The 24,049-nt window shown below is 40.7% G+C and overlaps 1 protein-coding gene across 1 annotated transcript in view; it reads right to left on the minus strand.

Moving 5' to 3' along the window:
• Window positions 1-24,049, minus strand: part of DPYD (dihydropyrimidine dehydrogenase) — a 1,875,594-nt gene that overhangs the window by 585,857 nt on the left and 1,265,688 nt on the right. Inside the window, exon 14 of the mRNA XM_068239758.1 lies at window positions 13,732-13,896. Coding sequence (XP_068095859.1) covers window positions 13,732-13,896 — 165 coding nt within the window. The remainder of the gene's footprint in view (window positions 1-13,731; window positions 13,897-24,049) is intronic.

Genomic DNA, 24,049 nt, shown 5'->3' on the forward strand with positions numbered 1-24,049 from the left:
TAAAGAACAAATGAAGTCAGAAGGATATAGAGGCTGCCATATTTATTTCCATTTAAACAATATCAGGCAACTGCTGATCTCTTTGTCTGCAGTATTGTCTGAATCACGCACCTGAAACAAGCATGCAGCCAAACTCAAGTCAAATATCTGATCTGCATGTTTGTTCAGGGGCTATGACTAAAATATAGCAGGCAGGTAATTTGCATTGTTTAAAAGGAAATAAATATGTGTCTGGCATACAAATCTGTCCACAAAACCTGTCCAACCTACATTTCTGATCTTACTAAGAGGTACACACCTAGCTGCTCAATATGCTCCTCCAATGAACTTCGCCTGATCACCCCTCGCATTACCCAGTCCCATGCAAGCCCCCAGGCTTTCTCAAGAGCTGCTCCAACAGTATGGAACTCCCTACCTCCCCCCATTAAGGTTGCCCTCTCCTTCAACTTCTTCAAGAAAGCCCTCAAAATGCACCTTTTCACTCTGGCTTACCCCCCCCCACCCCTTCCGCACTGGGGCTCTAAACCCACGGCTGAACTCTGGTCCTCTCTCTTTCTTGTCCCTACCTCTCCCTCTAGATTGTAAGCCATTGGGAGGGTCCTCCTTCTTGTATCTCCTACCTGTTCATGCACCTCCATTACTGTACATACACCCATGCTAGGGATCTGACTGAACTCTTGAGTGAACTTGACTTGCCTAATCTCCATGCTCCCATCCAGTGACTGACTAAGCATTACCTGGTACTCATACTGTGCTGCATGCTCAGTTTTTTCTTGTTTTCCTGTATTGTCTCATTGCTGTATGCCACCCCTAAATATTGTAGTATTGTAGTTCACAACTTCATGAATAAAATTGCTTATTTCACATTTCACATCTCCACTTTAGATTATAGCAGCTATACAGAAATCCTGGCACAGACAGTATTCAATTAGCGCCTGCTATAATAGCGGCAACAATTTGAAACCGCTATTTGTAGCTGCTATTTTTAATATATTGTTTTGTAGCTGATATTTTCTATGTACAGCCGCTATAGCGGCTACAATTGTAGCCATTATTTATAGCTGCAGAGATAAAGCGTTAGGCACCATCAGGGGTTGGGTTAAGGGTTAGGCACCACCAAGGGGGATTAAGGGTTAGAGTAGAGAGAGTTTAGGTCATAGTACTATAGCTGCTACAATTGTTGTTTGTCATTTGTAGATATGGACATTAGGGGTTAGACACCACCAAGGGGATTAAGGGTTAGAGTAGGTAGAGGTTAGGTCATAGTAAAATATCTGTAAATATTACCAATATTTTACAATATTAATGTAGTAGAATATCGATAACACTACCGATATTCTATTACTGCAATCCTGTGCTCTTTTAAATTTGTCTTTTTTCAATAAATGCTGTTGTGGAACCCTTCGGAGTAATGCACAGCATGCTGTGCATTCATTGGAAAATGTTTTCATTTACAGTGGCAGTGAACCATATGCTTCACTGTATGGTTTCTCCGGCTGTCTAATGGGCAATGCAACGTTTTGGACCAAAAAAGCAAACTCATGAAAAACACAAAAGCATGAAAATGCATGAAAAATGTAAGAAAAACAAAAAAATTGCGAAGGGGACATGATCTGTATATGGAGAAAAAAATTTTTTGTCATCTATTTAGAAAGGGGTCTTGCACAGTGAGAGTGATTAAAATCTGGAATAGCGTACCTGAGGAAGTAGTTATGGCAAACGCTATATCTGTATTTAGAGAGGGCTTGGATGCTTTCCTTGCATTCAAAGACACCCATGGCTATAATTGCTAGGTAATTCCTGATTTTGTGGGAGAGTTGATCCAGGGATTTATCTGACTGCCACCTGGAGTTGGGAAGAAATTATTCCCTTTTAAGGCTAATTGACCCAGGTTTTTAAAGAGGAGTTGTCAGCCATACTATCTCAGAAAAAAAAAACCACATATATAAGTAGATAAATACTTGCTCTACTTACATAACATGTGTATTGCATTGTCCACATTTTGATTTTAATGATTTTTCTATAGTAAAAAAAGAGAAAATCCTTCTTAGGATTCTCCATTTAAACTGTGTTGATTTTGAAGCCAATCCTGATGTCATTTCCTCCCTTACTCTCCTCTGCCTGATTGTGCATGCATTGCCCGCCCTCCTCCCAGTCTTCAGGCACTCCCACCCAGCTCTGCAATAGAAAGTGCATTGTTTCAACATGAGAAGGGGTCTACATGAAAAGGGCGCCGGTAAAAAAGGGCGCCTGGTGGAGCCCATATATATACCAACTTTGGCTACAAAAAAGGCGCCTGGTGTAGCCCATATAAACTTCGGCTACAAAAAAGACGCTTGGTGTAGCCCATATAAAAACTTTGGCTACAAAAAAAAAAAAAAAGGCGCCTGGTGTAGCCCATATAAAAACTTCGGCTACAAAAAAACTCCGGGATGTGTTAATTACTATTTCCCCTCCAGGCCGCCATGGATAGTGGGGGAATGAAATAATTCGGCTTCCAGTGCTTGTAGCCCATATACAAACTTCGGCTAGAAAAAAACTACGGGATGTGTTAATTACTATTCCCCCTCCAGGCCGCCATGGATAGTGGGGGAATGAAATAATTTGGCTTACAGTGCTTGTAGCCCATATAAAAACTTAGGCTACAAAAAAAGGCAATAATATGGGCTACAGAGGGGCACCTTACTGTAGCCGAAAAAAATACGGGCTACAAAGGGGAGCCCGCTTGTAGCAGAAAACCTTGTAGCCGAAAAAATATGGGCTACAAAGGGGAGCCCGCTTGTAGCCTATATCAAAACTTGGGCGCCCTTTTCTACACCTTGTAGCCCATATTTCCAGAAATAACATTGATGTCTATGGCGGCGCCCTTTTCATACAGGCACCTCGGGCGCCCTTTTCAACCGATCCCATGAGAAGTATTGGCCAATCAGAGAGGAACAGAGGTGTGGGAAGGGGAAAAAAGGAGGGACTTCAGTCAATCAGGTTGCATTAGTTAAGACTGAGGGGAGAATAGAGAAGCAAAAAATTACAACCCAGCATGCCCTGCAACTTCCTTTTTGAAGCAATGTACCAAATAAGAGTCAGCCAAAATGGGAAATGATAATTTATCATTCATTGTTTATTTTTTTATTATTTATTTAGGGCTGCATGGTGGCGTAGTGGTTAGCGCTCTGGCCTTGCAGCGCTGTGTCCCTGGTTTGAATCCCAGCCAGGGCACTATCTGCAAGGAGTTTGTATGTTCTCCCCGTGTCTGCGTGCGTTTCCTCTGGGCACTCTGGTTTCCTCCCACATCCCAAAAACATACGGATAAGTTAATTGGCTTCCCCCTAAATTGGCCCTAGACTACAATACATACACTACATGATATAGACATATGATAATGGTAGGGATTAGATTGTGAGCTCTTTGAGGGACAGTTAGTCACAAGATAATATATATACTGTACAGCGCTGCGTAAGATGTTGGCGCTATATAAATAATAATAATAATAATTTATCAACAAGTAAAGTGATAGTGATTTTTAACTTTTAGAATGCCTGGTTAGCATCCTTATTACTTGTTTATCAGATAAAATTGATTTTTGATTATATGTCCGACAGTTACACTTTAAGGTTTTGTGCCTTCCCCTGGATCAACTGGGATATGTGCGGATTCAGGATGGTTGTTTTTTGTTTTCTGGTTGAACTTGATGGATGCAAGGACACCCTGTTGTGGAGAGGCTACAGCATGAAATCAGTTAAATAAAAGTTTATACTTACAAAACTAATCAGGATTTCATATTAAAATGTTATGTTAATTATTGTGCAAGGTATAATTAATTTTTTATTTGGGTCCACTTAAAAAAAAAACTGAGGATCCACCCAAACAAGAGCTTTGGTGAGCTCTGCTGAAGTCATGTTACAGAGATCTGAGCTTTCAACAAAGGGATGCAGGTTTTGCTTCTTCTCTGATATACTTGAGGACTACAGAAATATCAGACAGAAAATGAGGACTACAGAAGTTGAAAAACGTATGATACATACACATGAAGTAATTTTAAAATCCCTCTTCATCTTTACTCTTAAGAATGGTATAGAGCAGAATTGTACAGACTGTCTTTGTATCCTATTCCTTTTGACAATACACCTATCCAACATCTGATCTGATCAAGAGCAATATAGAAATAAAAGATGCCCCTTATTAAACATAAAAAAATTGCACAGGACATCAAAGCATGTGAAATAAGAGAGCTAACAATTGCAAATCCTGTCATGTCTGCACACAGCAGAGGAATTATCTTGTTATCAATTTAATAACAGAACATTGAAGTAAATAATGCCATCCACTGACATAAGTAACACTGTTGCCTCTTGGGAAATCTGCGTCTGTAGAATCTGTCAATCTAGATGGATATGGTCATATTAAGGCGGCAGGGAAAGAATGGATTTATGGACTGAAGGTGCAGTGTTTAATAAGAAGATTCTGCATAGTGATAAAGACTAGTCATTCAGAATGGCTTGACATGACTGACCTGCATTCTCTCTCATTTCATACCTTTTCCCCCACCCTGTTTTCTTGTATGAATAATTTAATCAGACATTAACCTCTTAGCCTAAGTTTTATTTTTTTTTCCTGAACTATGTACCTGTGCCTGGAATATTTAATGTGAAAATTAAATACCACAATGCATTTCCAGAGAAGATTGTGTAATATCTGCATGTGACAAAATTGTAAATGATTCATTATGATTTATAGCAATCTATAGGCTTGACTACATACGGCATCTGAATTAGGCATGTACAGTACAGTACATAGGCTTTTTTTTATTGAAAAAGAATGATGCAAGAGCTTGGTTCATAGTAATGGACTATTAGCATGTCATTACCATAAACACTGCCTAACTGTGTCTAACTGTCAGCAGTTCCAGAGACAGATGGAAAAGATGTAAGTGGAACTGAGAGCAAAAACCAGCTGATACACCTATTCCCTGTTGGTCAGTTATGTCATTTATAGGACTGACAGACCAACAGGCAGGCTTCTGGCATTGCAGAACTTTTTCCTGATACTATTAAACCAAAATTGAACAATGCCAATTCTAACAGTATTCAGGATGATACGTGAATGTATATTTACTATTTACATTTACACCTTAACCACTTTGGCCACCCATACAGTATACTGTATTTACGTCCTCTGTAACTTCATCCAAGCCACAAACAAACAAACACAGAACATTTACATCGTGCTTTTCTCCTGGTGGACTCAAAGCACCAGAGCTGCAGCCACTAGGACACACTCTATAGGCAGTAGCAGTGTTAGGGAGACTTGCCCAAGGTCTGCTATTGAATAGGTGCTGGCTTACTGAACAGACAGAGCCGAGATTCGAAACACAGGTCTCCTGTGTCAGAAGCTGAGCCCTTAACCATTACACTATCCAGCCACAAGGACATATATACAGTATATATGATTTTCCCCTTGCAGCGCAGCTGTACACGACCAGGCACTCCATTGCACACCCCGGCACTTTCAGCTGCAATACTAATTGATGACAGGGAACATGTTCCCTTATAGCCAATTTGTGACACCCTCCGCCCCCTCCCGGGATGAACTACCACTGAAGTAGCCAACTTCAGTGATCGTTTATCTCCCACCTCCATGCCTACACCACTGGAACCAAGCAAGGTGAGACAGGCTTCTTATAGCAGCATTTTTTAGCAATCTGGATGGGGCTGCCTGGTTAAAGGGGGCACTCCTGGCTTTCCATAGAGGATATCTGGGGGGGGGGGGGGGGGGTCACATCACTCGGGAAAATCTGGTGAACTGGGGGATCTAATAATGGGATACATTTGGGGGTTCCTGTAGGGGAGAACCTAATACTGGGGGCACATCTGGCTTTAATGGTGTGCCCTTATCCTGGGGCACATCTGGCGATAATGATGGGCGCTAATCCTTGGAGTGCATCTGTCTATCTATACTGGGGGTTGGCAAATACAGGGGACACATCTGGCTATACTGGGAGGCTGATACTGGGGACACATCTGGCTATATTGGGGACACATCTGGCAATCTATACTGGGGGGACATAACACTGGTGGCATGGTTTTATCTGCTGTAGCACTTTTTATGTTTAAACTGGAATTAGTAAAAACTGAGAAATTATGCATTTTTTTTAAATTTCCTTATTTTCCCATTAAAAAGCTCAGAAAACAAATTTTTTCTTAGTAAAAAATACCACCCAATGAAAGTCTAGTTTGTCTTGATAAAACAATATATAGATCATTGAGGTGCCATGAATAGGGATAAAGTTATTGCTGAGTAAATAGGGACATAGCTAAAATGTTAAAATGTCTCTGGTCCACAAGGGGGAAACAAGGTCTGGATGTGAACTGGTTAATAATCAACTTCTATCTTCTGTTGTTTGTAACAACCAAGTTGAAGGTCGCACACTCTTATCATATTATAGTGAATACATCCAAAGCTGAGAAAAGTCTGGTACTATTGAGCCATTTATTTACCCTGTGGCCTTATTTGGTTCACTTTTTCTCCTAAGATTTTTCCTAGGAGGTGACTTTTTATCTTCTTTTTAAAATAACTTTTTAGCACCCAGAAATTGAAAAAGTACCAAAAAGTAGGTGGTAAAGTATTGTGAAAGTTATTCAGAATATTTTCTTGCTTGCTAGTGGCATTTTTAAAGAAAACTTTGGAGTAAAAGTGAATTGAATAAGGGTCTTCATCTCATCATCATAAAGATATCACCAAAATAGTATGAGTTATTAATTCTTTAATTCACTCCCCAAGCCTCCTAACGACTTCAGGACCATAGGCTGCCCCCCCCCCCCCCCCCAGTGACCAGGCTGTTTTTTACAGTTCAGGCCACTGCAGCTTTAAGGGCTAGCTGCAGTGCCGTACAACTCAGCACACAAGTGATCACCCCCCCCCCCCCCCTTTTCTGCCCAGCTTTCTGTTGGTGGGCTAAGGGCTCTGATCGCTCCCACAATGTTGTTTTTTTTTTTATTTATTTGTGCATTTTTTAAATAAATGTCCCTATTTATTTATTTTTTAACTCTCTCCCTCTCACCGCCAGCCAATGACAGCGATCGACCATCATAGACTATGAGAGCCGATCGTTCTTGTGCCTCCCCAGGGGACAGTCGAGTGACACGGCTGTCCCCGAATACACCGCTGCCGTGGATCGCAGCGCTGTACGATGTAAATAGACAGCAGTTTCGCCGTCTAACAGTCTCGTAGCAGCAATCGCCACTGGGAGACTAATTAAGGAGTGGAGCTCCATCATTCAAGCGGGGATGCACACGCATCAGCGCGCTATCCCCTGCGATTTCAGCCACCAGGACTTAATGCCAATTGGCATTATGCAGTCCTGGGGAATCCGCCGGTAGTTAAAGAAAGGCATAGCTATGTTGTACCCTGAGCTTATTAAACCTACCCAATCTCACCTTATACACATAGGGCCATATGCAATTTACTTTTTATCCTACGTTTTCTCCTAGGTGATATTTTCACACCTAAGAAATAAAGTAGTTTTTAAGTAACCAGCAAGCAACAACAACAAAAAAAAAATATTTTTTCATCTGTAAAATTCTTATTTTAAACAAACACAGGATGAAAATGATCTCCTAGGAGAAAACTTAGTTGAAAAAGTGAATTGCATATGGGCCACAGAGTTTCAGGTTCAAATAATAGCAGAACAATTCCTCTAAGCAGCTAAACTTATTATTAAATACAGTATATGAAGGAAAGGTACCAGTGCCCACCTTTCTGTAATGACAATCAAGGAGCTAAATGAAGGTTCAGCCAAGCCAGAGACACATGCTTGAAGATCTGCTACACTTTGCAACGGTCTTAATTCACAATGATCACAGACTAGTATCAAATTGCTCCTTAGTCAGAGCTAACAATGCCCTCACAGAAGTAGTAAGTTAAAGGTCTCCCCGCTAGTGATGATCAAACACCCAGATGTTCGGGGGGGGGGGGCAGGCCGGCTCTCGGGAGGACCAGCGCCCCCTGGTGGTGGGAGGGGGCAGGCGGGCTGGATGACATCAGCCGAACCTAACCAAACCCAAACATCTAGGTGTTCGATCATCACTGCTCCCCGCCTCCCCATATCCTAAGTTCTTACCAGTCAAAGATTTTGGGTAAGTAGTGTGGGCACCCCTGGGGGCTCTGGATACATATGTCACAGCTTCCCACACAAAAGGTTATTAAATAACATGCACGCCACCACTCTCAGTTCAGGGATACTTTAAGTTACTATGTCCACACATGATAGGCTTTATTTTGGAAAGGCTATACAGCATGTTCTGGTTCATGGGAGCCAGTGAGGATTGTTAAACTAGATTTTTGACAAGATTATAAATTTAGTGTCTCCATAATTGTAATAGTCTTGCTTGAACAATGAATTATTTCTATAGCTCAAAGTAGATATATGAAAGACAGTTATTAATACATGTGGACCAAGACCTGTAGTCTACGAAAGTTGTAAAGAAAGAACTGAGAGCCCAATATAGTGTAGTAGTACGTCAAGGCAAATGATCAAGTGAAAAGAGTATAGATTAATACATATAATAGACTGAGGCACCAGGTGTAACCCGGACATATTGCTGTCATGTACTCCTATCATTTATTGCCTGATGAATCGGGTTTAGGCCTGCGAAACACGTTGTGATTAATCCTTGGAGTGTACCAATAAATGTGTCTTGTCTTGAATACACAGCTTGTTGTGTCTGCTTGAAGGAGGTAAGTCCACCACTTCCTCCTAAGCAATTTGAATAATTTTAATTACTGATTTTATCCTTTTGGCGCCTCTGTTCTCTTTTACAATAAGTCTACGACAGTTGGTTAGATATTTCTGATTCTTCAATGGATATTTCAGTAAATGTATACACCTATGTAGACACAAGTGTACTTACATGACCTGGGTGAACATTCTGCTTGTTTGCTTATTTTTGGAAAATGTACAATAAAATCTCAAAGTATATAAAAAAAAATAAAAGTTATGAGTGAGTGGAAGAATATATTCGTAAATACAGGCAAGATTTTAAGCATCATTTATGTTATACTAACTGAGGGATAACTTAGTAAATCAGCCCCAGTTTATTTCCATTTTTTTTTACTATATTAGTATAGCCTTAATATTTAGTTTTGTGTGCACTGTATTTATAAGCCTGTTACAAATGCAAAATGGAATGATGCAATCCGCTACAGTTACTATAACAATCATGGCACAGCTATATCATTACTGGTGATGCGCAAAACATTTAAGCATTGCATCAGCCCTTCTTCTCCTATAATGGTTAAATTGTGGAACGGATGTTACTTTTTGCAATCACCCTACACATCCTTTCAGCTATTTATAATACTGTTTTAGCCAGCACACTTTAAATAATTCAGAAAATACTAATTTCCTCTCTCATTTTCTAGGAAAGCACAGTTGGATGTAATTTTGTTGCAGATGCTCAGTGCCCATATGCAGGACCCAGAACTGCAAAGTGGCAATTACACACCGTATCATAAACAGAATGAGAGGCAAAGGTAGGGACATAACTGTGTTTACCGTACAGGTCTAGTCTTCTAGCCATAAGCTCTGAATAGCTCACTTCTGAAGCAAGTACATGTTTTGGAATATGTGTACAAAGTGGCTACCTTCAAATTCTAAGTGCCTTTTTAAGTGCATTTTCATTACTTTTATTGAAAGTGTCTTAACATTAGGGCAACATCAGAGATGAGTAGAAGGAACCTATTTTCTTTTGTTTTGTTTTTGTTTTTTTGTGTGAAAGAAGAACACTATATGTGAAAAGAAAAGGATTAACCTGAAAATCATAGTGAAGAGTGGATGTCTGTGCTGCCCTGGACCATGCCCTTATTGGCCAGTAGATCCAATTAAAGGGCAGGTTTCAGAGCTAGCTACTTAATGTTCATAGCAGGCTCTGTTTAAGTGCCTCTGACAGTCAAAGTGACTATTATTAGGAGAGAAGCTGTGATATTCTATAGTGAAGCTCGTGTTCATTTTGAGGCAGAGCACATTTCAGCAGTAATTTAAGTGTTAACAAAACACTCATACCCTGATGTTTAAGACATATTTGCAATTTTTTGATATTCATATATGAAACACTGTTAAAAAACATAGCATTTATTATTTTCCTGATGAAAACAGTGTCTGTTGTTATGTATACTCAGGACTGCTGCTAACTTGGTATTTTAAACCCAACTCTAATCAGAAAGTTTAATTTAGAAGGAAAAGGCTTTGTTTGCATTTTTGCTACTGTCAGGGTCCACATTGGGGAAACATGACTTCACTTTCCACCTCCACAGGAAATGGGTACATCACTTACAGAGAGATAGTCAGACAGTAACAACAGAAAATAAACATTTTTTTTTAATATGGGAAAAGATAATAATTGCGTTTTCTACTGTCAGTCCCATCATTCTCTGTGATATACAATGAGCTCATATTCAAGCCATTGGTATTACTGGGACAGGAAATGAGTGACACTTTGGTTAGATGTACCCAACGTTATAAAACAATGAAAGAAAAAACAGTTTAAAAAGGAGGATTAATCATTGGCCAGCATCTGTGATTTAATAATACTAGTTTTTCTTTCTTATAATTTATTCAGCACACTGAAGAGGTAAGACAATGTGTTTCATGAGTATAAGGGAATCCGCCGCTTCTGGGTCTTGGCGCTTGTTCCCCGCTAATGACAAGCAGGCTGGGACACAGACCTCACTTCCTGATAGGCAGAGGGCGCGTTCTCAGTACACTCTCCGCAAAGGTAAACAATAGTCAGCTGACTGCGGTCAGCTGACAGTTCAGAGCGGCTGACTGGGCAGCTGCCACTTGGCAGGGGCGTTTGCTGTGATTGGATGTGCGGAGTGTGGCCGGCCACTGATTGGATGAAAGTTGTATTTAAACGCGCAGAGTGCTCCCAGTCATCGCCGTTATAAGCTGTGGCTAGTTGCTGGGTGCGCACTCATATGATCTGAACAATCTAGAATTGACCTTGGCTTGTATTTGACCAATTTTGTCTGCTATTTACTAACCCTTGCTTGTACCTGGATACTCTTGTCTGCTGCCTGGACTGACCTCTGCTTGTTACCTGGATACTTTTGCCTGCTGCATGGACCGACCTCTGCTTGTTACCTGGATACTCTTGCCTGCTGCCTGGACCAACCCTTGCTTGTTACCTGGACACGCTTGCCTGCTGCCTGGACCGACCCTTGTTTATTACCTGGGCACTCTTGCCTGCTGCCTGGACTGACCCTTGCTTGTTTCCTGGATACTCTTGCATGCTACCTGGACTGACCCTTGCTTGTTGGTTGGATAATCTTGCATGCTGACCTTGCTTGAACTCTCTTGCTTGCTGCTTGGATCAACCACTGCCTGTTCCCTGAACTATCTGTCATTACTGGCAATCGACGCTGAGGGCCTCATCCTCCAAAAATCAAGGTATTAGTCCTGTGTGATACTTATGAACTATTGAACTGTGTTATACTTGCCTCAGTGGGGTTCTGGCGGGTTATTGTCCTCTCTACTTCAGTCTGTATGCCTTGCACATTAAGACCGTAGTCAGGAGACAAATAAAGTGTCCTGTTCACGCGGGGGCTTGTCTATAGGTGAAGACCATGGGACGGGCTCAGAGCTGTGGCACTAGATTGAGGCATAACCTGTTAAGCCTTACAATGGGTCACAGTCACAGCCTGCTTCCTCGGGTCATTAAATCAATCCCAGTTTAACTGGTACATCTAGATATGAATGTCTCTATCATAGGTAAGTAAACCAGTTATTACTGGTTTGTATTACTGTTTCTAATATTAAAATACAAGAAAACTGCATTTTTGCTTATTAGGCTTTTCAATCCATTAAAAAAGGGAACTTAAATATAGCTGCACTTTAGAATTGAATATGTTCAGGCTGGTCCTGGAAATGTTTGTAAACTTAACTAAAGTAAAAGTGAAAGCAAACTGTGGAGTAATATATACAGTATAGGAACTGTTTACCTGCCAATTTTGATCAGCCACTCATCATGCAACACCTAGACACCATTGCCAGACAGATGTGTGTGGTTCAATCACCACATCAAATGAGGCTGGAACTTAGGACAGACCTAAAGTGTGATATTGATATTCTACGTAGCATTCAAATTAGCTTTTGGTTGAAATGTTCTCATTTCTTCTTGTTTCTTGATTATCGTCTGATATTCCCCTTTTGCTTACTAATGATTAATTCTAACTCATTTCCCCAACCAAATGTTAACCACTTAAGCCTATCTGAACGAGTATTATCGTCCAGATAGGCGCCTCTCAATGCTAACTGGATGAGTGTTCTCGTCCAGTGTTTAAGTGGCGAGTGCGCGTACAAGTGTGCTTGAGCGGTGCTCCGAGTGGCGATATTTCCATGTCGGTGGTTGGGGAGGGGAAGCAAGGCTTCCCCAAATTAAATGCAGTGCCTGTAATGAATGGACATGACCCTGATCATGATATAGATCATTTACGTGTGATGAGTAGTAAGAAAGTTATTGTCAAATGAATGGGTGGAATGCTGACAGGTGAAAATTGCTTTCGTCCTGAAGGTGAAAAAACCTGTGGGCTGAAGTGGTTATGTTACTTAAAGTAAACCCAAGATGAAAATAAACTGATGAGATAAACAATTGGATCTGTCCTCCTACTCTTAAAATGACTTTTTTTTTTTAGGATCCTGCAGTTTTATTTTCTGTATAAACATCTATGAAGTACAATTAATGTTTTATTGTCTCGTCTCAATTGCAGTGTCTTAAAAGTCCCAGAGAGAAAATACATGAACTATTGATTGACTATTGACTTTTTATCTATCCCTTGCAGTCAGAAGGCCAGTTATCTGCTTAGGAAAGTGTTTTATATTTGTTATCAGTGAGCACTGGATCCCGACTGGAGAAAAACTATCAGTTGCATAGCTGAAATATTAACTCTTACAGGCAGGGAAAAAGGAAAAGGAGCACAGCATAGGCGTCTGTGTTCTTGCCACTGTATACACACATATCTATCTCATCACGTCACATGTCATCTCAGGTACACTTTAAGCACTCCCAAAATTCTCTCCTTTCTGACACCTAATCTTAATTTTTAACTATTATCAACCAGTACCCTATCTCCTAGCACTGATGCTCCTAAAATAAGATCTCACCCTAATACTTAACTCCATCTATTACTCAGCTTCTTTCATCTTATTTTTAGCTGTAATGTTTGGTTGAAGGCATTTAGTAACTGTATAGCTGAATGCCTGATATCGGCTATAGCATATAGCGAAGCACTAATATCAGGCCTTTAGCTATACAGAAGCTAAGTGTCGGCACCAAAATAATTTTCTCAATTTCGAGAACATCTTTACAAAAATAGCTTGTATTTTCATGTTTTTGCAGATATTGGCATTTTCACTCATCAATATTCAGAATCTGTCTCAGGCTTGCTTTACTTTTATGCTGGGAATACACAGGTCGATTTTGCCACTCGATTCCGCGCCCGATGATTTTCCGTGCTCGATTCTGTGGCAGACCCTCTTATCTTCCATTCGTTTTTCTTAACTTTCCATGCCGAATCGATCGGGCGGGAGATTGAACATGTCGGAAATTATTGAGCCATCTAAATGGCTCAGAATCGAGCCGTGTATTCCCAGCATTACAGGAATGGTAAAATACAATGCAATATAATACAAACAAGTAGTTAAGTGAATGCAGTCCAGTTTAGACAGTCTTATCTTACATGTTTTGGAAAGTCCTTCTTTAGTTCAGTGACAGATCTGCACCAGTAAGTGGCTGTCTTCTCACTAATAAGTTCGATATTGAGAAAAGACCCTTGGCCCGGTCCATACAAATGGCCAGATGTGGTTCCACGAATGATTCTTGGGGAAACATTGGTCACAATGTCCTGCAAGAAATAAAGACAGCTCTAGATAAGTAAATGTAATAAGTCAATAAGTAACGGACTATAATCACTACTCAGTACAATAGGAAAAAAATGACTGATACATGATAAGTTATCATTATAAAGTCATACTGTTTAGACTGGTCTAGGGAATTTGTTTGTCACTTGGTGCATTTCCAGGTAAAATCTAAAATAATTTTATTATTATTTATTATTATTTAGTATTTATATAGCGCCGACATATTATGCAGCGCTGTACAGTATATATATATATAGATCTTGTCACTAACTGTCCCTCAAAGGAGCTCACAATCTAATCCCTACCATTGCCATATGTCTATATTATGTAGTGTAAGTACTGTAGTCTAGGGCCAATTTTAGGGGGAGCCAATTAACTTATCCGTATGTTTTTGGAGTGTGGGAGGAAACCGGAGTGCCCGGAGGATAATAAATAATCCCGTAAACAGTATTTCTGTGTGATATAAACTATACATATGCTAGTTTTAGCAACCCAGAAACAAGACTTATCACCAGCTCACATAATTTGTTTCTCCATATCTGGTTATTAGGTTAGGAGAGGTGAGGAGGTGTAGCAATGCAAATAAGGAAGTTTTGAAACCTGCCTCCATGTGTTCTCTGTAATAATATACACATTTTACTATATGGTAGTATATATACTCACCTGCCACAAGAGCACAGCTATATAATACAGATGAGCAAGTACGCCTTTTATACGTGCTGTAATAGCTTAACTAGTTTACCACTAAGGTTTTTACCCCCTTATGGACTAGAGCAATTTTCACAGTTCAGTGCTACTCAAAACAAAATGATCTATATCTTGTTTTGTTTTTTGTTTTTTTGCCAACCAATTAGGCTTTCTTTGGGTGGCACATTTTGCTAAAAATAATTTTAATGGGAATAGTAAGAAAAAAAAATTGAAACAATTTTTTTTTTTAAGTTTTAGGCCACAGTAGTTTTGAAATAAAATGTACAACTGTGGATAAAACCTGCACATTTTAACATTTTTTTTTGCCCATTTGTTCTGATTACCACAACATAAGTATGGCGGCAATATTTTATTTGGGAATAAAGGTGTATTTTTTTCAGTTTTGCATTTGTCACTAATTACAAGCCCTTATTTGTAAAAATAACAGGTATATACCCTCATGGCATACCTATTAAAAATGTTGAGTCCCTAAGGTAACTATTTATGTATTTTTTTTATTGTCACTTTTTTGATACAAGAGTTTTATTTTGGTTACTATAGGAGAGGAGGTAAGGGATTAATTAATGTAGCATTTTATATATTTTTTCTTAAATATTTTTCTTTAATATTATGTATGTAGCTGTAATTTTACTCTTTGCCCACCAAATGTCCCCCTACACTTCATATCCGTGTACTGTGAATGTATACAGGATACAGGAAGAGTAGTTTATTTGTTTTCACAATCGGCATCTCATTGATACCAGTGATCATTGACCACAGGCCCATTGATTAGTGAATGGGAACTGTGATCAGTGTACTAACAAGCGGCAGCAAGAACATGCGTGGGAGCACACATGGGTGGGTGCGGTGGACGATCGCAGCGGCAGACTTCTATCTACGCCCCTGGAACTTTAGGTGAAGTCCTGCAGGGTGAAGATATACTACCTCGGGAGGGGGGATAACTAGTTAAAGCGGACCTGAACTCATAAGTGCTCTCTGCTCTACAAGATACACAACAGCATAATAACCTTTAAAGAAAAAACATTTATTTATTTGTTACAGCTGGTACAAATCCTAAAATAAATCTGCACTGTTTCTACTTCCTGATTCATAGAAAGCAGACATATTGTTAACCTTCTGTGCATTCAAATGGACTTATCTGCCATCTCTGCCATAGGCAGTCATGTGACACAGGGGAGAGAACAAATTACAGATTGTGATTAGACACAAATGAGGGGTAATTAAACAGGCTAAACTCTCTAAATACATACAGTGTGCATTTCTCGATGTTTTCCTTTTGTCCTATGCAAGAGTTCAGGTCCACTTTAACCACTTAACGACCGCCTAACACCCATAGGCGTCGGCGGGTCGTTAGTAGTATAGCATGGAAACTTCCATGCTAGTTCACGGAGACTGTCTCCGTGAACAGTGTGCGAGCCGCCGATCGCGGCTCGCACGCATAATGTAAACATCCGGGGAAGAAATCCCCGCTGTTTACATCACACGGCGCTGCTGCGCAGCAGCGCCGTGACGTAGATCGGCGATCCCCGGCCTCTAATTGGCCGGGGATCGCCGGCATCTGATAGGCAGAAGCCTATCCTATCTGGCGCAGGACGGAACTCCGTCCTGCGCCGCTTACAGGGTAAGGGAGAGGGAGGGAAAGCCGGGGAGGGCGGAAAGCGCTGCGGAGGGGGGCTTTGAAGAGCCCCCCCCCCCCAGAAAGTGCGGGCAGCCGGCGGCGATCAGACCCCCCCAGCATGACATCCCCCTAGTGGGGAAAAAAGGGGGAAGTCTGATCGCCCTGGCTATTCCCTGATCGGTGCTGCAGGCTGGAGAGTCCACGCAGCACCGATCAGAAGAAAATCATGTGGTCCTTAAGTGGCTAAAGGACAGCTAAAGTGTGAAGAATATGGAGGCTGACATATTAATTTCCTTTTAAACAATACCAGTTGCTGTGCATCCTGCTGATCTTTCATGCATCAGTAGTGTCTTAATTAGACACCAGAAACATGCAACTTAAGTTAAACATCTGATCTGCATGCTTGTTTAGGGTCTATGACTGAAGGTATTATAGGCATAGGAGACAGATGATCAGCAGGACAGTCAGGGAATTTGCATTGTTTAAAAATAAATAAATACAGTTGTGTAATCCTGTTGGTAGGCTGCTTTTCAAATCACTGTTGTAGATTGTGCTGATCAGCTGTTTTTTTCTGTCCTTTGACTCTTTAAATCTGAATTCTTATTACTGGTGAAAGGATTATCGTCACAACTGCATTGTTCTAGCCAGGAAAGTAGCATTCCCAGATGGAGGTCAGCAGGAACAGCCTACATGTTTATCCAGTGACAGGTCTGCTTTATTGCTCAAGATAATACTTTTGACACGACTATACTGGTTATTCTGCATAACAGCGCGTAAACAGGTTACCATGAAAAGCACTAGAGGTAAGGGTCACACAGTTTACCAAAATGTCAAATCAAAAGCATAATGAATAAAAGTCATTTAATCAAAGATTATTACAATTCTATATAAAACCCTCACTCCCCTTGCCATAGAGTTTAAGAGATCCATGATGATATAACATGAACCCCATTAGCACACAGCAATTAAGGTCAATTTACATATTTTAATTAAGAGCCACCCCATATAAAACAATTACGGTAATAAGCATACTAACTGGATTTCATAACATTTGGACATTTCTTTTCCCACAAGATAGACAGGAAGCCTTAATTTGCATTAATTAGCTCTGATCTGCATATGTTTGATAAGGCATACCCTTGCCACATAAGATTATTTATTCCTGAATCTGCCAAATGTCACCATTGCTGAAAATAGGAAGAGGCTTCTTAACACGAGCTTTAAATCTTTGCCTTCATTTACATTCACAAAATATTTGATTGCCGTGTAAGCGAGGCTTTAAATTTCAGTCGAGTTTGGAGAGATCAGATAAGTCAGGATTCAGAGATGGAAATCTTCTTACTCTGACCAGGTATTATTTATATTGGAAATTTTAATCTCACATTTTTGTCCACTATATTTTGTTGAATGGGAAATCAATGAACTGAAATGTTATAAAGTGCATATGATATGTCAAACATGGAAACTATGCTTACAAAGATAACAGTTTCAGTGTAGCAGTGATACACATGCAGATTCCACAATGCTCATTTTTATAAGTAAAAATGTTCAGTGTAATGTTACTGATGTATGGCCCAGTTTCTAATGTGCTACATTGGATGTCACAGTCACTTCTTGTGGTCCCAATCAGGCTAATATCTGGACTGAATGAAATTGCTAATTCCCCAGGTGGTTCACTTTGCACGTATAATATCCAAGGCCAGATGTATACTTTTTGTGCCCCTAGTCCAAGTACAGTATGTTGTGACTCCCCTTTCGTGTGCAGCGTGTAGCAGCTCTTTCCCTGTCTGGACTTCTACATATTCCATGTGCAGCTTCCTCTTCCATGTATATCATACATTTACTGTACCCCTTCTCTTCACAAACAGCTCCCTTGGGCATCAGTTTCCCTTTTTCCATGTGTTGCTCCCATTTTCAGCCTCCTCTTTCCTATGTAGCAACTCCTCTTTTATGTTGTTCAGATGCCCCCTTGGGCTGCTGCTACCCTAGGCCTGGGCCTTTGTGGCCTTCCCAGAAATTTGGCACCGATAATGTCCAAATAAAGACAAGGAGACGATCCAATGGCATGTAAACTTGCATTTATGTATTTATTAGGCAATACAACATTTTTGGAGATGCCAATTTTTTTTTTAATTTCCTGATACATAAATGAACACATGCTTATATACCATTTGCGTGCCTCCTTGTCTTTACTTCAACATTGAAAATTATCAGGTTTGAAGCTGGAAATAGAAAATTGCTGCAATCATCATTTTCTGGATGACATGGGTGTTCTTTCAAAGAGGAATACATCTTGGTCCCCCACAATGCACGCATTTCATGGAGACATACAAATGCTTCTCCCAGAACTTGAGCATCGAACTTGAACCAATGGCCCCTAGTAGAAATGAGCTCTAGCTATATCCTGCTTTTTCTGTAGGAAACTGTGGCCTAGGTATTTTAACTATTGCCATTACCTAAATGAACTTACGGTGCCACAAATGCACACTCTTAGAAAATAGCTATGGCTACTGCTACTAGCAGGGGATCTATAGGTGAGTTAGGGAGTCAATGGTAGGAGATGTTGCCAATGTTAGAGATATTAGCCTTATGCTTATATCCTGTGTCCAGTTAAACATATATGTATACATACACATGAGACAAGTGGTGTGTTGGAGAGATGGTGAGTGCTGGTCAACAAAACTGGGCTGGGTAAATTTGTATTATGGAGACAGGTAATAAATATAATTATTATTATTGTTGATCGTGGCATTGTACAACAGAATTCAGGGTATAACAATACAAAATAAACAGTACAAAGGCTAACATTACAAGACAATGATGGATTACAGCTGATTCAGTAAACAAATCAGCTATGACTTTTTACAGGGGTGAAAGATATGTGAGTATAATGCACACATTGAGAGATAGAAGGAGAAGAGAGCTCTGGCCAAAATGCCTTATAGTCTAAAGGTTTAAAACAGAACTGAAATTTAAAAAACAAAAACAAAAAAAACCAAAGAGTTTCACTTACCTGGGGCTTCTGCCAGCCCCTTGCAGCCTTCCTGTCCCGCGCCTGTCCTCCACAATACTCCGTTCTCCCACCATCACCTTCTTTCAGTTCGTTCAACTCAGCAACTGCGTGCCACGGGCCACACGAATCTCTCTCCGCATATAGCATCTTGCGCTATTAGGGCAGGACACTATTGCGGGCAAAAAAAGATATGGATGTTTGCCATCGTAGTAGAGAAAGTAGCTGGCGGCGGGAGAACGGAGGATCGTGGAGGACGGGCACTGGACAGGAAGGCTGCAAGGGGCTGGCAGAGGCCTCAGGTAAGTCAAACACGGTGACCAAAGTGTCCTATGTAGCCGAGTATGCTAGTCTGAAGAGGTCAGCTTTCAGTTTGCACCTAAGAAAGGTAAAAGTGAGTGGAGGATGTGTTGAGGGAGGGAATTCCAGAGGAAGGGAGAGGATCAAAAGAAGTTTTGTAAGCGGAAGCGAGAAGAGGTGACCAGAGAAGAAGACAGGTGAATATTGTTAGAAAAATGGAGCTTGTGTTTAGGATGATATCTGAAAATAAGGTTATAATAAAAAGAAGGGGCTAGATTGTAAAGAGCTTTGTAGGCGAGAGTCAGTTAATCAAAAATCCCCAGTACCATCTCGCATCCTAATGATTGATAGAATAATTTTAAAGCCCTCAAAGTAGGAAGTATAAGGACCAAGTACATCAATGCTTTAAAAAAGGTGTTATTCACAAATTAGCTCTCATGAGTTTTGTTGCATCTGGCTGAGGCATACAGAAAATAAAATTGATGTGTTGGTATCTCTGGGAGTTATATGTAAAGAAGAAATTTACTAGGCAGAAAAATGATACAGATTCACATTAAAGTTTACATTTTACAGTTTATGGTACATCATTTGCTTTCTTCTGGCTTTCACAGCACATGGTTAAAGGAAATGCTACAGAAAAATCTATTCAGTGTGACAGTGGCATCACTGCAATGGTGTACCTTTGTGATGTAGTATTACACATTCAAAATAAGAGAGAAAAAAATAATAAACAACACAAAGGCTACAACAGATATTACGTGTTGTGAAGTTCAGTGAATGTGTAAAATACCTTTTAAATGCATTTATAAAGATAACTTAGAAGACAAATTCAGAGTTATCTACAGTGATGAGCGAAAATGCTAATATTCTTTTTGCCGAAATAAGTACAAGTTCCATTCGACGAGCGAAAATTTGCCCGAATATTTTAGCGTTTATATTCACCTAATGTCTGCGATTTGTAAATTGCAAAGCCCCCTTACAAGCTAGAATCACCAAATTGGCAGAGTATGTTAAGGAGAACAGTGGGTATAAGGGATTTTTTTTTTATACTTTCAAAAAGACCTTACAGTTTTGGAGAAAATCAATTGTAAATATATGATAGGAAAAAAAGTATACATTTATGTTATTTTTATAAATATACATACTGATTTGAATTAAACAAAAATTATTTTAGCAAGTGCACATGTCAGTATTATTACAGTGGCAGATGGGAGCAGTGGCTCAGTCAGAGTGACCATCACCCCCATTAGTCAGGAGAAGCAAGCTGTGTAGATTTCCCATAAAATTACAGTGGCGGGGGGAGCAGCGGCTCGGTCAGAGTGACCATCACCTCCATAAGTCAGGTCCTGGAGTAGCAGGCAGTGTACATATCCCATAAAATGACAGTGGCGTGGAGAGCAGCAGCCCGGTGTAACATCTGCAACTATGGCGGCTGTGGACATGCAGGGTATACCCGCAGCCACCTTTGTTCCCTGTTCTCAGGCCTCATCCGTTCCGTCGGCATCTAGCACACCGGGGACGGTACTGTCTCGTGCTCATAGGGTCGCTGTAATCGCGCGGGCACGCGCGGAGACAGGACCTTTATGTTGGAAGAAGGCGCGTCAGCTGACCTGCCGGTCGGCTGACGTCAGAGGTGACTCACGCCGCTCGGATTGGCTGATTGGTAAGGGGTGCGGCTGTGAGCTCTCCTCTGCTCCTTAAGCCTTCACTGGTCATTTGCAACTTGTCTGCTGTTTCGAATACACTCGTGTTAGCGCTCAGACCTTAGACTAGTATCCGGTGTGCTTTGATCTGGGAGGAAACCAGGGATTTCACACAAGACTAGAACTATTGTTATATTGTATTACTGGAAGTTGAGAAAGCAACCCGCACTCCTCAGTAAGTTGGGCGTGCAAGCCTCAGGATAATGGTAAAGTGTGAAAAGGAGAAAAGGATTCCTGAGAAAAAGAGCTGCACCACCGTTGAAAGTATAACAATGCTTTATTAAACACTCTGTACAAACACAATAAAAACATCTAAAAAAGCTGAACACAGCAACTCACCACAATACGGTGAATGTGGGAAAACAGACACAATGCCTCACCTCCTAATGCAAAAAATGAACCCTGCAAGCTGTTGGATTGTAATCTGGGCTCAAAAATGAGCCCAGTATACAACAATCCCGGATCCGGGTCAAAAACCTACTGTAAGGTGCAATGTGCTAAATGAAAGGGATACATGAAAAACCCAAGATGCGTGAATAAAGTGTAACTAGCATGACATGCTCAAGGAAATGTAAGCCCTAAAGACATGATTTGGACAGTGCATATAGGATCAAACAATATGAGTAAGTTAGGAGCATATACATACATATACCAGGACTGGGTGTAGAGGCAGCCGCATGATGAGGGCACTCAAGAGCGTTTTGTGTGCCTCCCTCCGCCCTCATCATGCGGCTGCCTCTACACCCAGTCCTGGTATATGTATGTATATGCTCCTAACTTACTCATATTGTTTGATCCCATATGCACTGTCCAAATCATGTCTTTAGGGCTTACATTTCCTTGAGCATGTCATGCTAGTTACACTTTATTCACGCATCTTGGGTTTTTCATGTATCCCTTTCATTTAGCACATTGCACCTTACAGTAGGTTTTTGACCCGGATCCGGGATTGTTGTATACTGGGCTCATTTTTGAGCCCAGATTACAATCCAACAGCTTGCAGGGTTCATTTTTTGCATTAGGAGGTGAGGCATTGTGTCTGTTTTCCCACATTCACCGTATTGTGGTGAGTTGCTGTGTTCAGCTTTTTTAGATGTTTTTATTGTGTTTGTACAGAGTGTTTAATAAAGCATTGTTATACTTTCAACGGTGGTGCAGCTCTTTTTCTCAGGAATCCTATGTTGTATTACTGATTACCTGTGTATGATTCTGGCTATACTCTGACCTTGCTATTGCTCTTCGATTCTGTACTTCTGCCTATCTGACCTTAGTTGCTAAACCTCTGCCTGATAACTCACTATTCTTCTGCCTCACGTTTCTGTACTGTATTCGCCTCTCAGTTGCCAAACCTTGCCTGTCTGACCTCTCTACTCACCAGTGGGCCCTAGCCACTGGTGAGGTGCTCTTTTGATTAATACCCGCCAGCTCCTCTGGTGAGGTTTTAGTTATACAGCTCCTGTGACTGATAGTACCTTACCAGCTCCTCTGGTAAGGTCTAGTTAAACTATTCAGTCGCTTGTGCTGATAGTACCTTACCAGTTCCCCTGGTAAGGTTTAACCAAACTTTGTTGTCACTCCTGTTGTTAGTACTTCACCAGCTCCTCTGGTGAGACCTATTATTTATACAACTGTTGTTGCAGCTAGTACCCACCAGCTCCCCTGGTGAGTGCTAGCACTGTTATTGCAGCTAGTACCCACCAGCTCCCCTGGTGAGGTCTAGCACTGTTGTTTCAGATAGTACTCACCAGCTTCTCTGGTGAGATCTATCCATTTAATCTACTGTTGCACCAAATACTTTACACCTCTGTTTTTCAGCCGTCTATACTTGCATTATTGGTGATACTGCAGATCACCACATAATCGGGTATAGAGTCTGTATTATTGGTGATTCTGCAGATCACACAATAATCAGACGTCTGTGTGCTACACCAATCGTTACACCCGGTCAAGAGTGTCCATTACTCCCATAAGGCAGGAGAAGCAGGCAGTGTACATATCCCATAAAATAACAGTGGCAGGGGAAGCAGTGGCTTGGTCTGTGTGAGAAGCTGGTAGTGTACAAATAAAAAAAAAATCCAGAGGCAGATAGGAACATCGGCTTGGACACAGCGACCATGCTTAAAGGACAACTGTAGTGGGGGGAAATCGAGGCTGCCAAATGTATTTCGATTAAAACAAATCCAGTTGCCTGGCAGCCTTGCTGGTCTGTTTGGCTGCAGTAGTATTTGAATCAAACCAGAAACAAGCATGCAGCTAATCTTGCCAGAAATCTGACACAAATATTAGAAACACCTGATTTGCTGCATGCTTGTTCAGGGTCTATAGCTAAAAGTATTAATGGTAGAGGATCAGCAAGACAGCCAGGGAACTGGTATTGCTTAAAAGGAAATAAATATGGCAGCCTCCATATACCTCTCAATACAGTTGTCCTTTAAAGAACAACTGTAGCGAGAAGAATATGGAGGCTGTCATATTTATTTCCTTTGAAACAATACCAGTTGCCTGGCTATCTTGCTAATCCTCTACCATTTTAGCCATATACCTGGAACAAGCATGCAGCAGGTCGGGTGTTTCTGACATTATTGTCAGATCTGACAAGATTATCTGCATGCATGTTTCTGATGTAATTCAGATGCTACTTCAGCCAAATTGATCTGCAGGACAGCCAGGCAACTGGTATTGCTTAAATAAAAATAAATATAACAGCCTCCATATACCTCTCCTTTAGCAAAGACTTTTGTTTTAGAATACATGTACAATCCAGCCTGCTGTAGCTTGTATTTGTGGAGATTTTCAAA

The sequence above is a fragment of the Hyperolius riggenbachi genome, chromosome 6 (assembly GCF_040937935.1).
Source record: "Hyperolius riggenbachi isolate aHypRig1 chromosome 6, aHypRig1.pri, whole genome shotgun sequence".
Taxonomy (NCBI): Eukaryota; Metazoa; Chordata; class Amphibia; order Anura; family Hyperoliidae; genus Hyperolius; species Hyperolius riggenbachi.